Below are 17,385 nucleotides of genomic sequence, written 5' to 3' on the forward strand. Positions count from 1 at the left end.
CTAATTTGAGCCTTGAATAAAAATAAAGATTCTGAGTAACTGGTGTTAATTATTTAATAACAAGACATATAGATTATTTTGCAAATAATTTTTCCTTTTCATATGATTTCTTGTGCAGCATGATGAATATGGAAATGTTTACAAAAAATTCACATTTAATTTTTAAAAGAGCATATAATCAATCCCCTATTATTTATTAATTTCTAGATCAAAACTCTGCAGGGACAAGACTTTATCCAGCTATAATATTTGTCTTAAAATATTTTTTGTGCATTATTAGAGATGTGAATCAATTACATGCTTTTTGAAAGTGTATAAATACAAGGGGATACATGCTCATGTCCTAATTGAGGGCTAAGTGAAAAAATAATCTTTGAGGCAACATAGTCTTTTTGTTGAGTCCAAATCTGCCTTTTGGGATCTGCTACAATTTTCTCCTAGTTCTATTCTGAAGGATAAACCGGAATAAATCCAAGATATCTTTTATAGAAAAACCTTCACATACATAAATATAATAAGCATGCCAACTCTAAATCTTTTCTTCTCCAGGTAAAACATCTTCAATTTTTTTTTTAGCATTGCAAATATTGAATTCCATGTCTTCCTTATAAATGCCATATTATTCTGTACTCTACAGGAATATGGGGATCATGGACATTAGTTTTGAATCAAAAGTAAGTTAGTTTCCAACAATGTGGGGCAAGACAGTTTACTCAATTGTAAAATGTTAAAATATAGACTCCAGATGGATGCAAGATACTATTTCTTCTTTTCTGCATTTGATTTTGAGGTTTTTATTTCCTAAATAATGGTCAATTTTTGTAGAGGTTCCATGAATTGCTGAGAAAAAAAAGTATATACCTTTCTGTTTCCATTCAATTTCTTCAGAGAGCTATCATACCTAACTTTCTAAAATTCTGTTTACCTCCTTCTTTCTTACTTATTTTGTGGTTTGATTTATCTAGTTCTGAGAGGGCAAGGTTGAGATCTCCCACTAGTATAGTATTGCTATCTGTTTCTTCTTGAAGCTCTTAACTTCTCCTTTAGGAATTTGGATACTATAGCACTTGGTGCATGTATGTTTAGTACTGATGTTGCTTTATTATCTATGGTACCCTTTAGTAAGATAAGTTTTCTTCCTTATCTCTTTTAATTAGATCTATTTTTGTTTTTTGTTTGATCTGAGATTGGTTTCGCTACCCCTGCTTTTTGACCTTCAGCTGAAGCATAATAGATACTGATCCAGGCTCTTACCTTTACACTATAGCTATCAATCTGCTTTAAATGTATTTCTTGTAAACAACATATTGTGGAACTCTGGCTTTTAATCCATTCTGCTATCTGCCTCCCTTTTATGGGAGAGTTCATTCCATTCACATTTACAGTTTAAATGCCTAATTCTGTATTTTCTGCCATCTTATTTATACCAGGTTATGCTTTTCTCTTTTCTTTTTTCCTTTCCCTCCTCCCCAGTAGTTTGCTTCTGACCACCACCTCTCTCACACAGCCCTCCCCTTTTAAATCTCCTCCCCTTTCTTATGACTTTCCCCTTTCTATTTTTACTTTTATTAGCCTTTTCCTTTCTTTTCCCCTTTCCCTTCCCACTTCCTTATAAAGTAAGACAAGTTTCTCTGTGAAATGAAATATGTCTGATATTCTCTCTTTGAGCCAAAACTGATGAGAATAAAATTCATCCAATGTTCATCCCCTCCCTTCTTTCCCTCATTTATATCAGATCTTCTTTGCCCTCCAGGAGATGTAAGTTCCCTAATTTTACCTCCATTTTCCTCTTTTCCCAGTACAGTTATCTTTTTTCTCTAGTTCCTTTTTCATATCATCAGAATAAAATCAAATTATATCCACACTCTCCAAGTATACCCATAACAGAAATAGAATTCTCAAGAGTTCTTTCCTTTTTACCTTTTTATGCTTCTGTTGAGTTCTGTATTTGGAGATATTTTTTTTTGTTCAGTTCATATCTTTTCATTAGAAATATATGAAATTCATCTGTATCATTGAGTGTCCATTTTCTTCCCTGAAAGATAATGCTCATTTTAGCAAGATAGCTTATTATTGTCTGTAATCCAAGTTTCTTTGCCTTTTGGTAAATCAGATTCCAGACCTTTCAATTTTTTTAAAATGGAAACTGATAGTTCCTGGGTAATCCCAGTTGTGGCCCCTCAATATTTGAATTTTTTTTTCTGGATACGTGTAATATATTTTCCCTTGGTTTATTAGTTCTGAAATTTAGCTACAATATTTCTTGGGGTTTTTAAATTGAGGTCTCTTTCAGGAGGTGATTGGTGGATTCTTTTAATGGCTATTTTGCCTTCAGATTCTAGGACATCAGGGCAGTTTCCTTTTATGATTTCCTGGATAATGTCTAGCCTTTTTTTTTCATCATGGATTTCAGGAAGTCCAATAATTCTTAGATTGTCTTTCCTAGATCTATTTTTTAGGTTAGTTGTTTTCCCTGAGAGGTTTTTCATATTTTCTTCATTTTAATTTTTTTTTGATTCTGTTTGACTGATTCTTGAAGTCTTACTGAGTCATTTACTTCCATTTGTTCAATTCTAATTTTCAATATATTATTTTCTTAAGTTACCTTTTTTATTTCCTTTTACATTTGGTCAATTGAATTGTTTTGTTATTGTACTTTTTTTTCCATTTCACAAATTCTGTTTTTCAAAGAATTGGTATCTTTTTCCTGTTCTATATTATATGGAGTTATATGCTTTTCCCATTTCATCAAATCTTTTTTTTTTTTTTTTGTTAAGGAGTTTTCTTCAGATAATTTGTTTTTCCTTTTCCATCCTCTTGTGCAAAAATTGTCTTTCCTTTCCCTATTTTTCTTCTAACTCTCTTTTAAAAATCCTTTTTGAAATTTTCCAAGATGGCCAAGGCTATTTCCAAGAAATAGGGACCAGCTCATATCTCTCTCCATCTTTCATCCATATCCCAGTAAAATAAATATTTGAGGGATAGATATTTGAGGACAGGGACAATTTTATTTTTGTTTTTGTATACCTAGTCAAGCATGGTTTCTACCTTACATGGTAGTTAATAAATATTTTATGATGAATTGAATAATAAACTCTCTGATGAGAAAATATTGTGAATGACATGACAGATCACAAGGACATTGCAAGATTGTTGTAAATAGACTATAGAATGTTATAGAAGATGGCTTATGGGCAACAAATGACTATGATTCAAGAAATGTGTAACTAGAAAGGGGAATGAATCAGTCATATAGAGAAAACATTGAGGTCACAGAGGTAAGAACTAAGTGGTCCAGTTGTACTTGTGAGGTGGCAAAAAGCCAGGAGAAGATATCACACTCATTATGTGATTCCTGGAATAAAAAACCCTTAAGTTCATGGATTATGCAGTTTCTTCTTTTCTATCCCTATTGCCTAACAATGACTCACAAAAATTAGAACTAAATTGATATTTGATCAATTAAATACAATTTAATTTATTTATTAGAGAACATGAATTACAGAGGATAAGAAGTTACAAATAAGTCAATGTGAAATGCTGGAAGGAATATCTATTTATAGGACTCTTTAACAATCAACTCCCATTTATGTCATACATGACATTTCCCAATGTTCTTCTTAATTGCCAAATAGCTATGTGAATATTACAAAAGTCTTAAAAATATCCAGAACAAAATTCTCCCAGCTCATAATTTCTATCATTTGTTTAGTTTTTGTAATATTTGCCAGAAAATGCTACCTATCCCTCTGATATTTTTGAGCACAACCTTTAAATTTCTATTCAGATGTTTCCTAAAAGTGACAGAACAGGCACAGAGTAAGAAAACTTATTTTAAATGGTTCAATTAGGTTGCCTTTCAGAATGAAAAGATCTGTATTTGAACAAGAATAAGCTCTTATTTAAAACCCCAAGGGAATGCTCAATTAGTCTCATTGTTTGACCTTATTCATTCATGGCAATTTGAGGATTTCTTTGAAATATTTTCCAATTCCCTCCAAAGAATCAAGAATTACTTGGGCAAATTTCTCTCAAAAGAAATGATAATTTATGGAATCATCTTTATTAAAATATTAGATTAGATTTGGGATATTATGAATTTTATGTATTTATTTTACTTAATTTCAAGTGTGTCCAACATTTTGTTAGTGCTTCAGTTAATATATCATATTCTATTTTTTTTTCAATTTGCATTATGGATTATTCTTTAAACTAAAAAGATCATTACCATATAACAGTCTTCAGATATACAGAATGATGAAATATAGAAAGGACTTTCAAGCTTCTATTCAGTTCAATTAAAATTGACATTTATTATATCCTGTACTGAGATATAGTAAGACAATCCCTCCCATAAAGATGCTCATATTCAACTATGAGGGAAAAACAAACAAGAAAACATGAATATGTACATATAAGTCTGTATGTATATATATGTTTATATATGAGTGAATTTGTATATACACATATATGATTGTTTTATAGTTTCTATATATGGCTTTATAGTTTATATTTATAAATCAGTTTGCATGTGGATATATCAATGGATATGTATCACACATATATATATATAAATACATATATATATACATATAAATAGGTTTATGCATATACAAATGAATGTCTATATCCATATATAACAAATATATGTACATATATATGCATGTGTGTGCACATGTATTCATCTGTGTTTCTTCTCTATCCTGCATTGCAAAACCCATACTTCCATCATGCCTCTTTTCTTCAATCTGAAGCCCCAGCCTTGTTCTAAAATATACATGTTGAAATAACCACCACTGTGGACACTCCTTGTGATTTCATGACTAACCAAGCCAATCATGTCTCACTTATCTTTTCAACTTCCTTTTAATTTCTGTCTTTCTGCATTAAAATGTAAGTTCCTTGAGGTCAGGGACTTGACTTCTTTTTACTTGTATTTTCTTATAATGCTTAGTAAATCCTAGTTTATTAGCTAGCTACACAAAAGTTAGATGATATATATTAAATAACTTTGAAAGAAAGGACGATTACATTTTAAAAGATCAGAAAGATTTTCTAGAGAAGTTCTGAAGAAAATTAAAGTATTATAGAAGATAGAGGTAAATAGATATTATATCCCAGGCATGAAGGTGAAGAAAGGAGAGAAGAAATAGAATAGAGCATGGGAAGAAAAGCTAGAAAACTAATTTGATTGGATCATTTTGTATGCAGAGGTGAAGCTATAGAGGAAATATAATGTAATGTTATATGATAAAAAATAAATTGGGAGACAAGTAGTTAAAGTCTTTAATTTTAAAACTAAAAAAGTTGCATTTCATTATTTTTTAAATTTTTTGCTGAGGCAATTGAGGTCAAATGACTTGTCTAGGGTCAGACAGCTAGGAAATGTTAGGTGTCTGAGCCCAAATTTGAACTCAGGTTCTCCTGACTTCAGGGCTGGTGCTCTATCCACTACACCACCTCGCTGCCAAATATTTTATTCTTGAATGAATGAAGTGACTTGGGATTTCATAGAGGAGACCCATTGTGGGAGAATATTCAAAATTTAGTATGAAATACTAGAAGACTCTATTTGAATAAAAGAAGGATCTCCACCAGAGATGATTAGTTTTAAAACAACTTCCTTACTACTCACTTACTACTTGGAAAATCTTATATAAAAAGAGCTTATTATACAATAAATCTGGAATCTGGGCATAATTTTAATTCTTCTTCCATTCTTGTCCATCATGTAGAAACTCAAACTTTGGCACACTAAACACATTAATCACTCAATGTCTCCAAGTACAGAACCATTGACTCCAAAAAGTTGTCTATGACATTCCTGAAACCATCTTTTTCAGCCGATTTTTCCTGAGTACATTCCTCAAAGCTACTTTCACATCTCTGTTTCTCAGACTATAGATAAGAGGATTCAGCACAGGACTCACAAAAGTGTAGAACACAGCTATAATTTTGGATTCTTCAACATTTTTATCAGTGGGAGGCCTTACATACATGCAGAAAAGAGTCCCATAAAACAAAGTAACAGCCATCATGTGAGAGCCACAGGTAGAGAATGCCTTCTTCCTTCCCTCAGCAGAGCGAATGCGGAGGATGGCTGCCAGAATGAAGGCATAGGAGATAAGAATGATGGCAAGAGAACTGGAAAGATTGAACCCAGCTGAGATGAACATGGCATGTTCTTTGACATAGGTGTCAGAACAAGACAACTTGATGAGAGGAGGATCAGCACAGTAGAAGTGATTGATGACATTGGATCTACAGAAGGACAAGCGAAATGTCAGGATGGATTGGAAAAGACCATCAGAGAAACCATAGATATAGGGGAAGGTGACCAGGCAGATGCAGACTTTCCTGGACATCTTCACACTGTAATGTAGTGGGCTGCAGATAGCTACATAGCGATCATAAGCCATGGCAGCCAACATGTAAAACTCTGTGAGCAGCAAAGCAATGAAAATGTAACACTGCACAAAGCAACCAACAAAGGAAATGCTCTTCCTTTCAGATAAGAAATTTGCCAACATCTTGGGGGTTGCATTACAGGAATAACATAGGTCTACAAAAGCCAAATTAGTAAGGAAAAAATACATGGGAGTGTGAAGGCGAGGCTCAAGTTTGATCAAGACGATCATTCCAAGGTTTCCTAAAAGAGTAAGAATGTAGATTCCAAGAAAACCCACAAATAGTATATGTTGTAGTTCAGGACGATTTGTGAGTCCAAGGAGAATAAATTCAGTGAATCTAGTGCTGCCATTTTGACTTGACATTTCCTTGGATCTCTGTAGTCTTCTGAGATAAATGGAAACAAAGAAGAAATAAATCAAAGATCATGAAATATAGCTTTTATATTTTACAGAACACATTCTTCACAACATTACTGAGCAAGACAGAGAATGAGTGTTACAATGATGATTTTACTAAGGAATAAATACACTGACTTATGTGGAAAATAAGGTCTGCCCCATATTACAACATAATAGCAAATGGAATTGCTTGTCTTGTAGTTTGTTTGTTTTTTTTTTTTTTTTTTGGTTTGTTTTTGTTTGTTTGTTTGTTTGTTTTGTCCCTAGAATAGTGTTGAACCATTAAAACACACTGCATTTCTTTGAGAAGAAATTTTCAAAATTCTCTTGTGTTTTAAATTGTCACTTTCTATTTATAAAGTTATAGTTTTATAAACATACACACACATCTATACATAAACACACAAAAATATATCACAAAATGAATACTATTATTTCAACCTTAAGCATGAATTGTTTTGATAGTTGTAATTTGAAAGTTAGAAGGGACTACAAACTCTATTATTAATCAATAACATTGTTTCGCAGTTAAAATATCAAAAGTAAATAATTTTCTATACAAATATACCCATAGTGTCCAAGACGGAGAAGGAAATTGTACCTGGTCATGACACATCTATGTTTTGTTCATTTATATGAGCAATATTGAGGAAGGGGATGGAAGTCTGAATTCTAAATTTACCTCATCATATGAAGCTCAGTGCAAAGAATATTTTTTAACTGAGGAAAAGAAAAATTGAAGGGATAATATATTGGGAGGACTGGATTATATTTAATTACTTTAAAAACTGCTATATGGAAGAGTGACTTTTTACTAACCATAATTTTCTAATATCGTTTCTATTTAATTCCTTCTATACTAGTGAAATGATTTTTAAAATTCACAAACTTTTAGAATATTTAAGGGGAGGGGTGCAGTGGTCCTTTGGACACAACTGATACTAGCCCTCAAACTTCAACTGGGCTAATGTAGGACTGTGCTAAAGCATGCTAATATGTTATCACAACAATAAACAACAGCAATGAGAATGTTGTGTACCATTATTTGAATGCTTTTCTGATGAGGTTGGTAGTACAGGGGAGGAAGATACTTTTAGTATCATAGAAATGGGAGCAGGATAAAATTGCCTAAAGGAATATGAAATGCTTTAGAAGGGTAGAGTAGATATTTGACTCTGCAAATGAGAGCACTTCATCAAATCTTTACAGATGGTAAGTTATTTAAACTAGTTTTCTTCTCCTAAGTTATTCCACCATCCTCAGAAAGTCACAATTGAGGGAATTTCGTGAAGGAACATATTCCTCTAATACCTACCCTTTTAACCAGAAAAGTGTCCCCATAACAAACTCAATTTAGGCCAAGACTCCAGTTAATTATATTTCAGTGTCTATGACATTATATAACTTCTTACATTTTCAGTAAAAGATATATTTTCATCAGTATTCATACTACCAGATTTTCTCTGTGTAATGCAGAGAAATGATCTTGGGATTTGGAATCAAATTGTCTGGATTAAAATCCCAAGTCAATCATTGACATTCAGTATAATTCTGTACCTCTGTGAGCCTTTATCCTTCTCTCTATAAAAAGGATTTTTAGATTCCTGCCTTTTTCTTTTATCTACATCCCACTCTATCTATAAAGGCAGCCTAGAACAATTTTAAAAGCTTCAGATGTACAATGACACCTTATTTAAATTTTATTAGTTAGTTATACATTTATAGGCAAATTAGTTATCTTTTCTGAGCCTCTTTCCTCATCTTTAAAATAAAGGAAAGTAGATTAGAGTGATTTCTGAAGTCTAACTCCTATGATCCTGTGATGAAATGGAATCCTGGATGGATATATATATACACAATAATTTTAAAGAATTTTCTCTATAATACCCCTGATTATCAACCCTAGAGATCTTAAGTATTAATGGATGATTCCATAGATTTCATTCTAATTATATTGCAGATATACCATAAACGATCCAAGCCTCTCATTTTATAGATGTAAAAAGTGAATCCCAGGGAGTTTATTTCCCTGAGATTAAACAGATTTTAACAAGTTATAACAGAACCAGGATTCAAACCCAGATTCACTGACCCCAAATTCTGTGTTCTCTGTACTAGATGGATTTATCTGGATGTATAATATTTCATGAGATTAATTCCAGCCTTATCTCTCAACAAAAGCAGTTTCTTTTTCTTTCATGGAATATTCTCAAATAGTCCTGTGTTTACCAAACCAGTGGTTACCTTGGTTAGTCCTTCCTCAGTTCTATAAAAATTCAAAACAAAATATTAGTAATCAGCTCTAGTCACCCATTCTTGCTTTTCTAACATTATTAGATGATCACTCAGCAAGAATTTATTATGAAGTAGCTCTCTGTCTCTCTTTCTTTCTGTCTTTCTGTGTCCCTTTGTCACTCTCTGTCTCTGCGTGTCTCTCTCACACATACATACACACAGATATAACACACACACACACACACACACACACACACACACACATACATACACTAAAAGTATTTAAAGTTCCTTCATAGAATCAAATAAGTACCTAATTGGAATGAGCCTTGAAACTTATATAATAACACAGAATTAGTTCCAGAAAGAAGGGATTCCTCAAGTCACACAATTAATTAATTAATTAATTGTAAATACACTGCATTGCTCTCTCTAAATGTAGTAACACATATTGTAGCAATCTCTGTTTTGTCATCAAATCCTATCATCTCCTTTGTTAGGAGTTAACACTTGATTTTTTCTCTCTTTTTTTTTCCTTTTTCTAAACATTCCAGACAGTTATCCTACTCTAAATATGACCCTGAAGTCATATTTAAGGATTTTTTTTCAATTTTTTAAGTTTAATTTTCATTTGAAGTTTTTAGAAATAAGTTTTCCAAGGATGTTATAACTTTTCAAAATTGTATACAGAGTATTTCATAGTATATAGATAAAAGCAGCTACTACTCTATTAATGATACCTTTTTTCCCAAAGCACACTTAATCCTTTATCAGTCACATAATATTCTTCTCATCAAGAAATGAAGGCCCATGTATTTCTTGAAGCAATGAATGTCCACACCTTCCTGAAAAAAAGAAGAAAACTGAGTCTAATCTTTCCAGCCTGTAAAATATAGAAGCATTTATATCTGCATCTGAGAAATTGGATTTGCTCCCTAAAGAATATATATCTCAAAAGTACCAAGAAATCTCATGAATTTATTGCATGCTGCATAATCTCTGGAGATATGGCAGTATCAGGAATCAGCTACTTGTGTATTTTCCCTAAATTATCTGTGATTTGGGAATTGCTGGCATTACAAGCAGACTTGACAAAGAGGCTTGGTTTAAAAACTTTGTTCTTACACAATCATCTCATATTTTTTCTTGCTTTAAAGTCATGTCATGGTTTAAACTGTAGATTTCGAAATTACATTGCAGAAGAATTTTGTTAAGAACAACCAGGAGCCAAATATTGACATAGGCAGGACAGGCCTGTCTACTTCTATATTTGTTATTTTATCTCAAGATATCCAATTCATCTATCATTTTTCACAAAAATTCTATATACTTAATAAATATTAATTGATTCATAAATTTATTTTATAAGAGGCTCTTCTTATCTGCTTCCCCAAGGAATGAATTAAACTATTCACACTGAGGATATTTGGTCCAGAGAAGAGAAGACTTGAGTGGACATTTGAATTCATTTTGCATACTAGAAAGGTTTTCCAGGAAAAAAAAAAAAAGATGATTATACCTGATTTGTTTGAAGAATTCTAATCATAGTGAAATGGTTTCCTTCCTCTTTGAGAAGGACAGAACAAAGAACAGCAAAGGCAATTTTCAGAGAGGTAGATTGGGAAAAATGAAAATTGAATTTCCTGTCACTTAAAAGTTGCCCTTTACTGGAATGGATTGGTTCCTGAGTTAGTGAATAGCAGGTTTCAAGGGAAAAAGTTAGATGAGTGAGTGTGCCTTCCTGAGGCCAAAACTTCATTTTTCTACTGCCTATTCATGTGACATTAAACATGATCTGAATTAAAATCTGATTTCAGATACTTATTAGCTGTGTAATCCTCAAGAACTCACTTAACCCTGTTTGCCTTATTTGTAAAAAAAAAAAACCTTGCCTTATCTGTAGAATGGAATGGCAAAGCAATGTAGTATCTCTGCTAAGAAAACTCCAAATGGGGTCATAAAGAATCTGAAATGACTTTATAACTACAAGGATGATGACGTCTTTCATAGAATTGTATCATAGATTTAGGGGAAGAAGAAATCTTTGAGACCACTAACTCCAACCTCCCTCATTTTACAAGTAATAGAACTAAAGCCTAAAGAGACCACGTTACTTAGCAAGGGTTACAAAGCCAGTATAGAGAGCCAGGATTTGTATTCAGTTCTCTGCCTCTAAGTCCAACACATGCACTTACTTCTGTCCTATAGTTCCAACATATTTTTCTTTATATTCCTGGAACTTCATAGATGCTTAATATGTTTGCTGATTTGTATTTCTTTTGTTCTTTTTAAATAGTACTGGAGTGGATAACATGGAGGGATTCATGATATGTAATTTCATCAATTTAGGGGACTTCTCAGAGAGGAAAGCAGCTCTACCAATTCAGACTGATATTAAAAAAAAAACTGCACAGGAAAAAATGGAAAGACAGTACACACTAAAAGAAAGCATGGGAATGGACCCACACTTAATGCCATACACCAAGATAAGATCAAAATGGGTCCATGATTTAGGCATAAAGAACGAGATTATATATAAATTAGAGGAACAGAGGATAGTTCACCTCTCAGACTTGCGGAGGAGGAAGGAATTTGTGATTAAAGAAGAACTAAAGATCATTATTGATCCCAAAAAAATTTTTTTGGTTATATTAAATTAAAAAGCCTTTGTACAAACAAAACTAATGGAAACAAGATTAGAAGGGAAGTAAAAAACTGGGAAACATTTTTACAGTTAAAGGTTCTGGAAAAGGCCTTATTTCCAATATATATAGAAAACTGACTCTAATTTGTAAGAAATCAAGCCATTCTGGTCAAAGGATATGAAAAGACAATTTTCAGATGATGAAATTGAAATTATTTCCACTCATATAAAAGAGTGTTCCAAATCATTATTGATCAGAGAAATGCAAATTAAGACAATTTTGAGATACCACTACACACCTGTCAAATTGGCTAAGATGACAGGAAGAAGTAATGATGAATGTTGGAGGGGATGTGGGAAAACTGGGACGCTGATACATTGTTGGTGGAGTTGTGAATGAATCCAACCATTCTGGAGAGCAATCTGGAATTATACCCAAAAAAATTATCAAACTGTACATACCCTTTGATCCAGCAGTGTTACTACTGGGATTATATCCCAAAGAGATACTAAAAAAGGGAAAGGGACCTGTATATGCCAAAATATTTGTGGCAGCCCTTTTTGTACTGGCTAGAAAATGGAAAGTGAATGGATACCCATCAATTGGAGAATGGCTGAATAAATTGTGGTATATGAATGTTATGGAATATTATTGTTCTGTAAGAAATGACCAGCAGGATGAATACAGAGGGGCTTGGAGAGACTTACATGAACTGATGCTGAGTGAAATGAGCAGAACCAGGAGATCATTATACACTTCAATAACAATACTACATGAAAATGTATTCTGATGGAAGTGGATATCTTTGATAAAGAGAAGATCTAATTCAGTTCCAATTGATCAATGATGGACAGAATCAGCTACACCCAGAGAAGGAACACTGGGAAATGAGTGTGAACTGATTGCATTTTTGTTTTTCTTCCTAGGTTATTTTTACCTTCTGAATCTAATACTTCCTGTGCAACAAGAGAACTGTTTGGTTCTGCACACATATATTGTATCTAGGATATACTATAACATATTTAACATGTATAAAACTGCCTGCCATCTAGGGGAGGGGGTGAAGGGAGGGAAGAGAAAAGTCAGAACAGAAGTGAGTCCAAGGGATAATGTTGTAAAAAATTACCCATGCATATGTACTGTCAATAAAAAGTTATGATAAAAAAAAAGAAAGCATAGGGAAAAATGGATGGAGAGATGAAGTTTAAAAACTGTTCAAGTTTGTGCCTTGGATATATATTGACCATGTGACTCTGAGTAAACAGCTACACTTAACCTCTCAGTATCTACAAGAACATCATTAAGACTATGAGTTGGAGAGAAGTGTATGAAATATCAATACAATAAAAAAGAAAACTAATTTTGACATTATATGATTAGAGAAAGCTTCATGCTAGATGGGAGGGGTTCAACTTGTTCTTTATAGAATTTGAATAGATGAAAAGTATGAGGAAGCCTGGAGAAGATGAGGGTTATATACTATCTTCAAGTATTTAAAAGGAAGAATCAGAGATAGGATTTGTTTTAAGAGCTATATATGGAAGTTCAAAACAGCTAAATAATGACTAAACAAGTTATGATATATGATTATCATGGAATACTATTATTCTATAAAATAATGAGCTGGTTGATTTTAGAAATCCATAGAAAGATCTGTGTGAAAACATGATAAATGAAATTAGTAGAACCAAGGAAATGTTGTACACAGTAACATGACATCGGAAAGACCTTCCTAACTATAGAGTCCTCTAACAGTAGACTAATAATAGAAATAAAATTTTCTCAAAAGGCAGAAGTTTCACACACTATAAGTCTTCAAAGAAAATAGGCATGGCCACTTATCAACGATATTGCAGAGGGAATTCAGTCATATATAAATTAGACAAAATTTCTTCAGAGATCTACCCCAACTCTCTCACTGGTATCTGTGATTGCATGTTCAGAGTCATATTATGTACAGAGAACTTTGAGAAAAAATATAGATACTTGAAATTAAATATTATTTCAGAAAATTACAAGTTAGATAATTTTGCTGGAGTAATGGATTCTTCTTAAATTTCTCTTTCATTAACAGATTTACATCTACTAGTATATCCAATAGCATTCTTCTTTCCCATTTGGCTAGGTTGGAGTCCAGGAAGGATCAGGTCACCCTGCCCACTTCACTGAAGGACTTCATAGTCAAAGATAGAGAATATTGGCACTGGGGCTTACCCAAGAAAAGACCAGAAATACAACCTTTTATGTGGGTGCCATATACTGCTGAGATAAAGATGTATTCCTTTCTGATCTATTCAATTTTCTCCAGAGATCTATCATGGGTTTTCTATGATCTTATTAATCTCCCAGTTTCTTTCTCATATATTTTGTGGTTAGATTTGTCTGATTCTGAGAGGGAAAGTTTGAGATTCCCCACTAAAATTGTTGTGTTGTCTATTTCTTCCTATAACTGGTTTAAAATCTCTAGGAATCTGCCTCCTCTATCATTTCATGCATACATATTTAGTATTGTTATTACTTCATTATTTAGGGTACCCTTTGTCAACAAGTACTTTCCCTCTTTATCTCTTTTAGTAAAATCTATTTTTATTTTTGCTTTATTTCAATTCAAAATTACTACTCCTGCTTTTTTTTTTTTTTACTTCATCTGAAGCATAATAAATTATCTTCCAGTTTTTTACCTTTGTTCTCTATGTGTCTCTCTGTGTCAAATATTTTTCTTATAAACATGTTATAGGATTCTGTTTTTTTAATCACTCTGCTATTTGTTTCCATTTTATGGGAGAGTTCATCCCATTCACCTTAACAGTTATGTTTACCAGCTTGGAATTCCTCCCATCCTATTTTCTCCTCTGTGTACACTTTTGTTCTCTCTTTCCACTTAGTCATGTGTTGTTGTAGTTGTTGTTGTTGTTGTTTTAACCACTCTTATCCCCTTTTCTTAATAGTGTTTATTTTTCACCTACTCCACTCACTACCTTTTTTATTCTGTCAACCATCCACCCTTTCACTTATCTTTTTCCCTAGTGGTTCTGCCCTCCATTCTCTCCTGCCCTTCCCTTTTCTTTTCTTCTTTCCATTCCTACTTCTTTATAGTGTTAGATAAATTTAGATAAAAACATTTCCTATCATCTCTGCTAATCATTTAGAGACAACTGAGATCAAGGAGGTTTTTGAATGAAGCAAGATTCATATATTTTTCTGGTATGCTGTCTAGAGAAAGATCTAAAGTTTCAACTGTCCTGCCATCTCTTTGTTGAATTCTTTGGTTGCTGCATATAGATTTTACTCTTTAAGTATTAGCAGAGCTTTTGTGTTCTGTGACCCTCTTGACAGTGTAACTGCAGAAAGATTCATTTTTCTTGATGAAGCAATGAATCTTAAATTTGATTTTTTTGGCAATTTATTTGTGATAAAGTGCAGCCATCTTGGAATTTTGCAAAATATAAATCAGTGAATTATTGACACTTCCCACTTGCAATTAACTCTATACACAGATACCCTAAACTTGACCACCCACTGAAAATTCAGCATATAAATGGGGGCAGATAGTTTAATATATCTCAAATTTCTACTGGCAAATCTAATTTGTTTCAATGAGGCAATTCAATTGTGTCAATGAGATTTGACCCATCCTAAGTAAGAATGCATCTGGAATACTTCAGGCTACTTTCCCATAGTATTCAAAACTAAGCTTCCTGGATCTAAGTAGTTATCTGTTTTTTTTTTGTTTTGTTTTGTTTTTTTTGTTTTTTAATTACTTTGGTGAATCGATAAACATACCCATGTAGTACCTTTTATGTGTCAGGCTTGTGACAAAAGCTAGAATATAAAAAGAGAACAATAAATGATGCAAATTCCTGTCCAACTCAGTGAATCAAATTAGTTTCTTCTCAACTCATAACTCTGGCTCTATGAGATGACAACTCAAAAAATAGAGTATATTCTTGAGGGAATTGCAGATGTTTTCTCTAAATTTTTTTATATCTCCTAGGATCTATGTAGTATTGTGCTTTTTCAAACTGGTCATTTAATGAAGGTTTTTTTCTTTTTTTTTTTTTTTTTTTCTTTTTCTTTTTCTTTTTTCTCTATCCCTCAGCTTCCAGCAATGAAATAGTATCAGTGATATCCCAAGGACTCAAGAGTCCTTTCTTATTCATTAAAAAAAGAACTCTGAACTTTATTGTAAGAGTGACATTTCAACTTTCTTTTCAATATACAAGTATGTAAAACTAATAATTCACCAGATAATGCTATCTTAAGGAATCCAAAAATAGTTTACTAAATATTTAGTACTAAAATAGCTTGATTTTGTTTGTTTGTTTGCTGAGACAAACATATGGTGTCCCTGATGGTGGTTTGTTTGTTTGTTTGTTTACCTCTTAACCAGTGACCCATAAATGAGTCAGCTTTTATTGGATAATGCAACAGAGGTTCTAAAAATTAGGAATAATGATAAAAACTAACTTCCATGGTTGTTGTGAGAATAAAATAATATTTGTAAGGCATTTAACATGGTGTCTAGAATATAATTGGCATTATATAAATGGTTGTAATGGTTATCCTGTTATATGAAAACAGAAAATAGTATATTGTTGTATTGATTACATATGACAGTTATATTGGGAATGGAAAGAAATTGAAATCAAATTAGTCAAGGTAATAATGGATAATGGGATTGAAGACTGAGAAAAAGGCATAGAATATGTTTAAGAGGGATGAAGCATTAGATAGATAAAATGATAGGAGATTATGTTGTGTTACATAATGTAACCATCCCTGGGCATGGCTTAATTGAAGTAGAGTGGGATATAAGAACTCTAAAGAATTTAGAGGTTAATATATTTCATCAAGTATCCATAGCAATGTTGAAGTTCCCTAATATAAGAATAGGAGTTGGAAAGGAGAGGAGGAAAATGAATTAGGTACTGAACTCCTTGAGAAATCAATTAGTTAAATAATTAATTGACAAGCATTCATTAAGCATTTAATATTTACTAGATTCTTTGGTAAACATGAGGGTACAAAAAAAAACATAGAAAAATGCATGCACACACACAGAAAAACACCTCTTTGTGTATGTACATTTGCAAAATGAATAAATGTATTTATATGTATATGTAATATAAAACTATATCATAATATTTCATTCTATTGCATAATATTTAATATATTGCATAGTAATATATATATATATAATATAATATATGATAATATATTATGCAAAGAATAAAATATTATAATATAACTTATTATAATATATATATATATATGAACATAAAGATTGGATGAAAAGTAGATATAAAAAAGTAGTGTTTGCAGTGGAAGGGAAACTACAAAGCTTCCAGGAGAAAGTACCATTTGATCTGAGTCTTAAACAAAGTCAGATGCTGCAACTGGATGTCAAGAGACAGTGTATTCTGAGTATGGTGAGCAGCCAGTGCAAAGAACACAGAATTTGAATAGCAAGCAATGAGCTGTAGCAAAATATAAGTAGATTATAGAGTGTGTAGAAGGATGTGTAATATCAGCAGATTTTTGCCAAAAACCAAAAATATTTAAATGCCAAAAAAGGAAATTGTTTGAGATCAAGTGCTGATAAGACTGTATAGGGATGAAAATTTATTAATAGAGTGATGTTCAAAGGAGAAGGTACAACTGGATGAGAGTGGTAATGGATGAGTTTAGAAGTAACA

The 17,385-nt window shown here is 32.3% G+C and overlaps 2 protein-coding genes across 2 annotated transcripts in view; both read right to left on the bottom strand.

Moving 5' to 3' along the window:
* Positions 1-17,385, bottom strand: part of LOC141545917 (olfactory receptor 5M5-like) — a 92,627-nt gene that overhangs the window by 73,220 nt on the left and 2,022 nt on the right. The gene's annotated exons all lie outside the window — the stretch shown is intronic.
* LOC141546576 (olfactory receptor 5M11-like) lies at positions 5,814-6,773 on the bottom strand. The gene has a single exon (XM_074274513.1). The coding sequence runs from the start codon at positions 6,771-6,773 to the stop codon at positions 5,814-5,816; it is 960 nt and encodes a 319-aa protein (XP_074130614.1).

The sequence above is a fragment of the Sminthopsis crassicaudata genome, chromosome 6, assembly GCF_048593235.1.
Source record: "Sminthopsis crassicaudata isolate SCR6 chromosome 6, ASM4859323v1, whole genome shotgun sequence".
In the NCBI taxonomy this organism is placed as follows: domain Eukaryota; kingdom Metazoa; phylum Chordata; class Mammalia; order Dasyuromorphia; family Dasyuridae; genus Sminthopsis; species Sminthopsis crassicaudata.

Bases quoted from the DNA above. Each gene is read 5' to 3' on its own strand.
- LOC141546576 (XM_074274513.1), bottom strand. From the start codon at position 6,773: ATGTCAAGTCAAAATGGCAGCACTAGATTCACTGAATTTATTCTCCTT.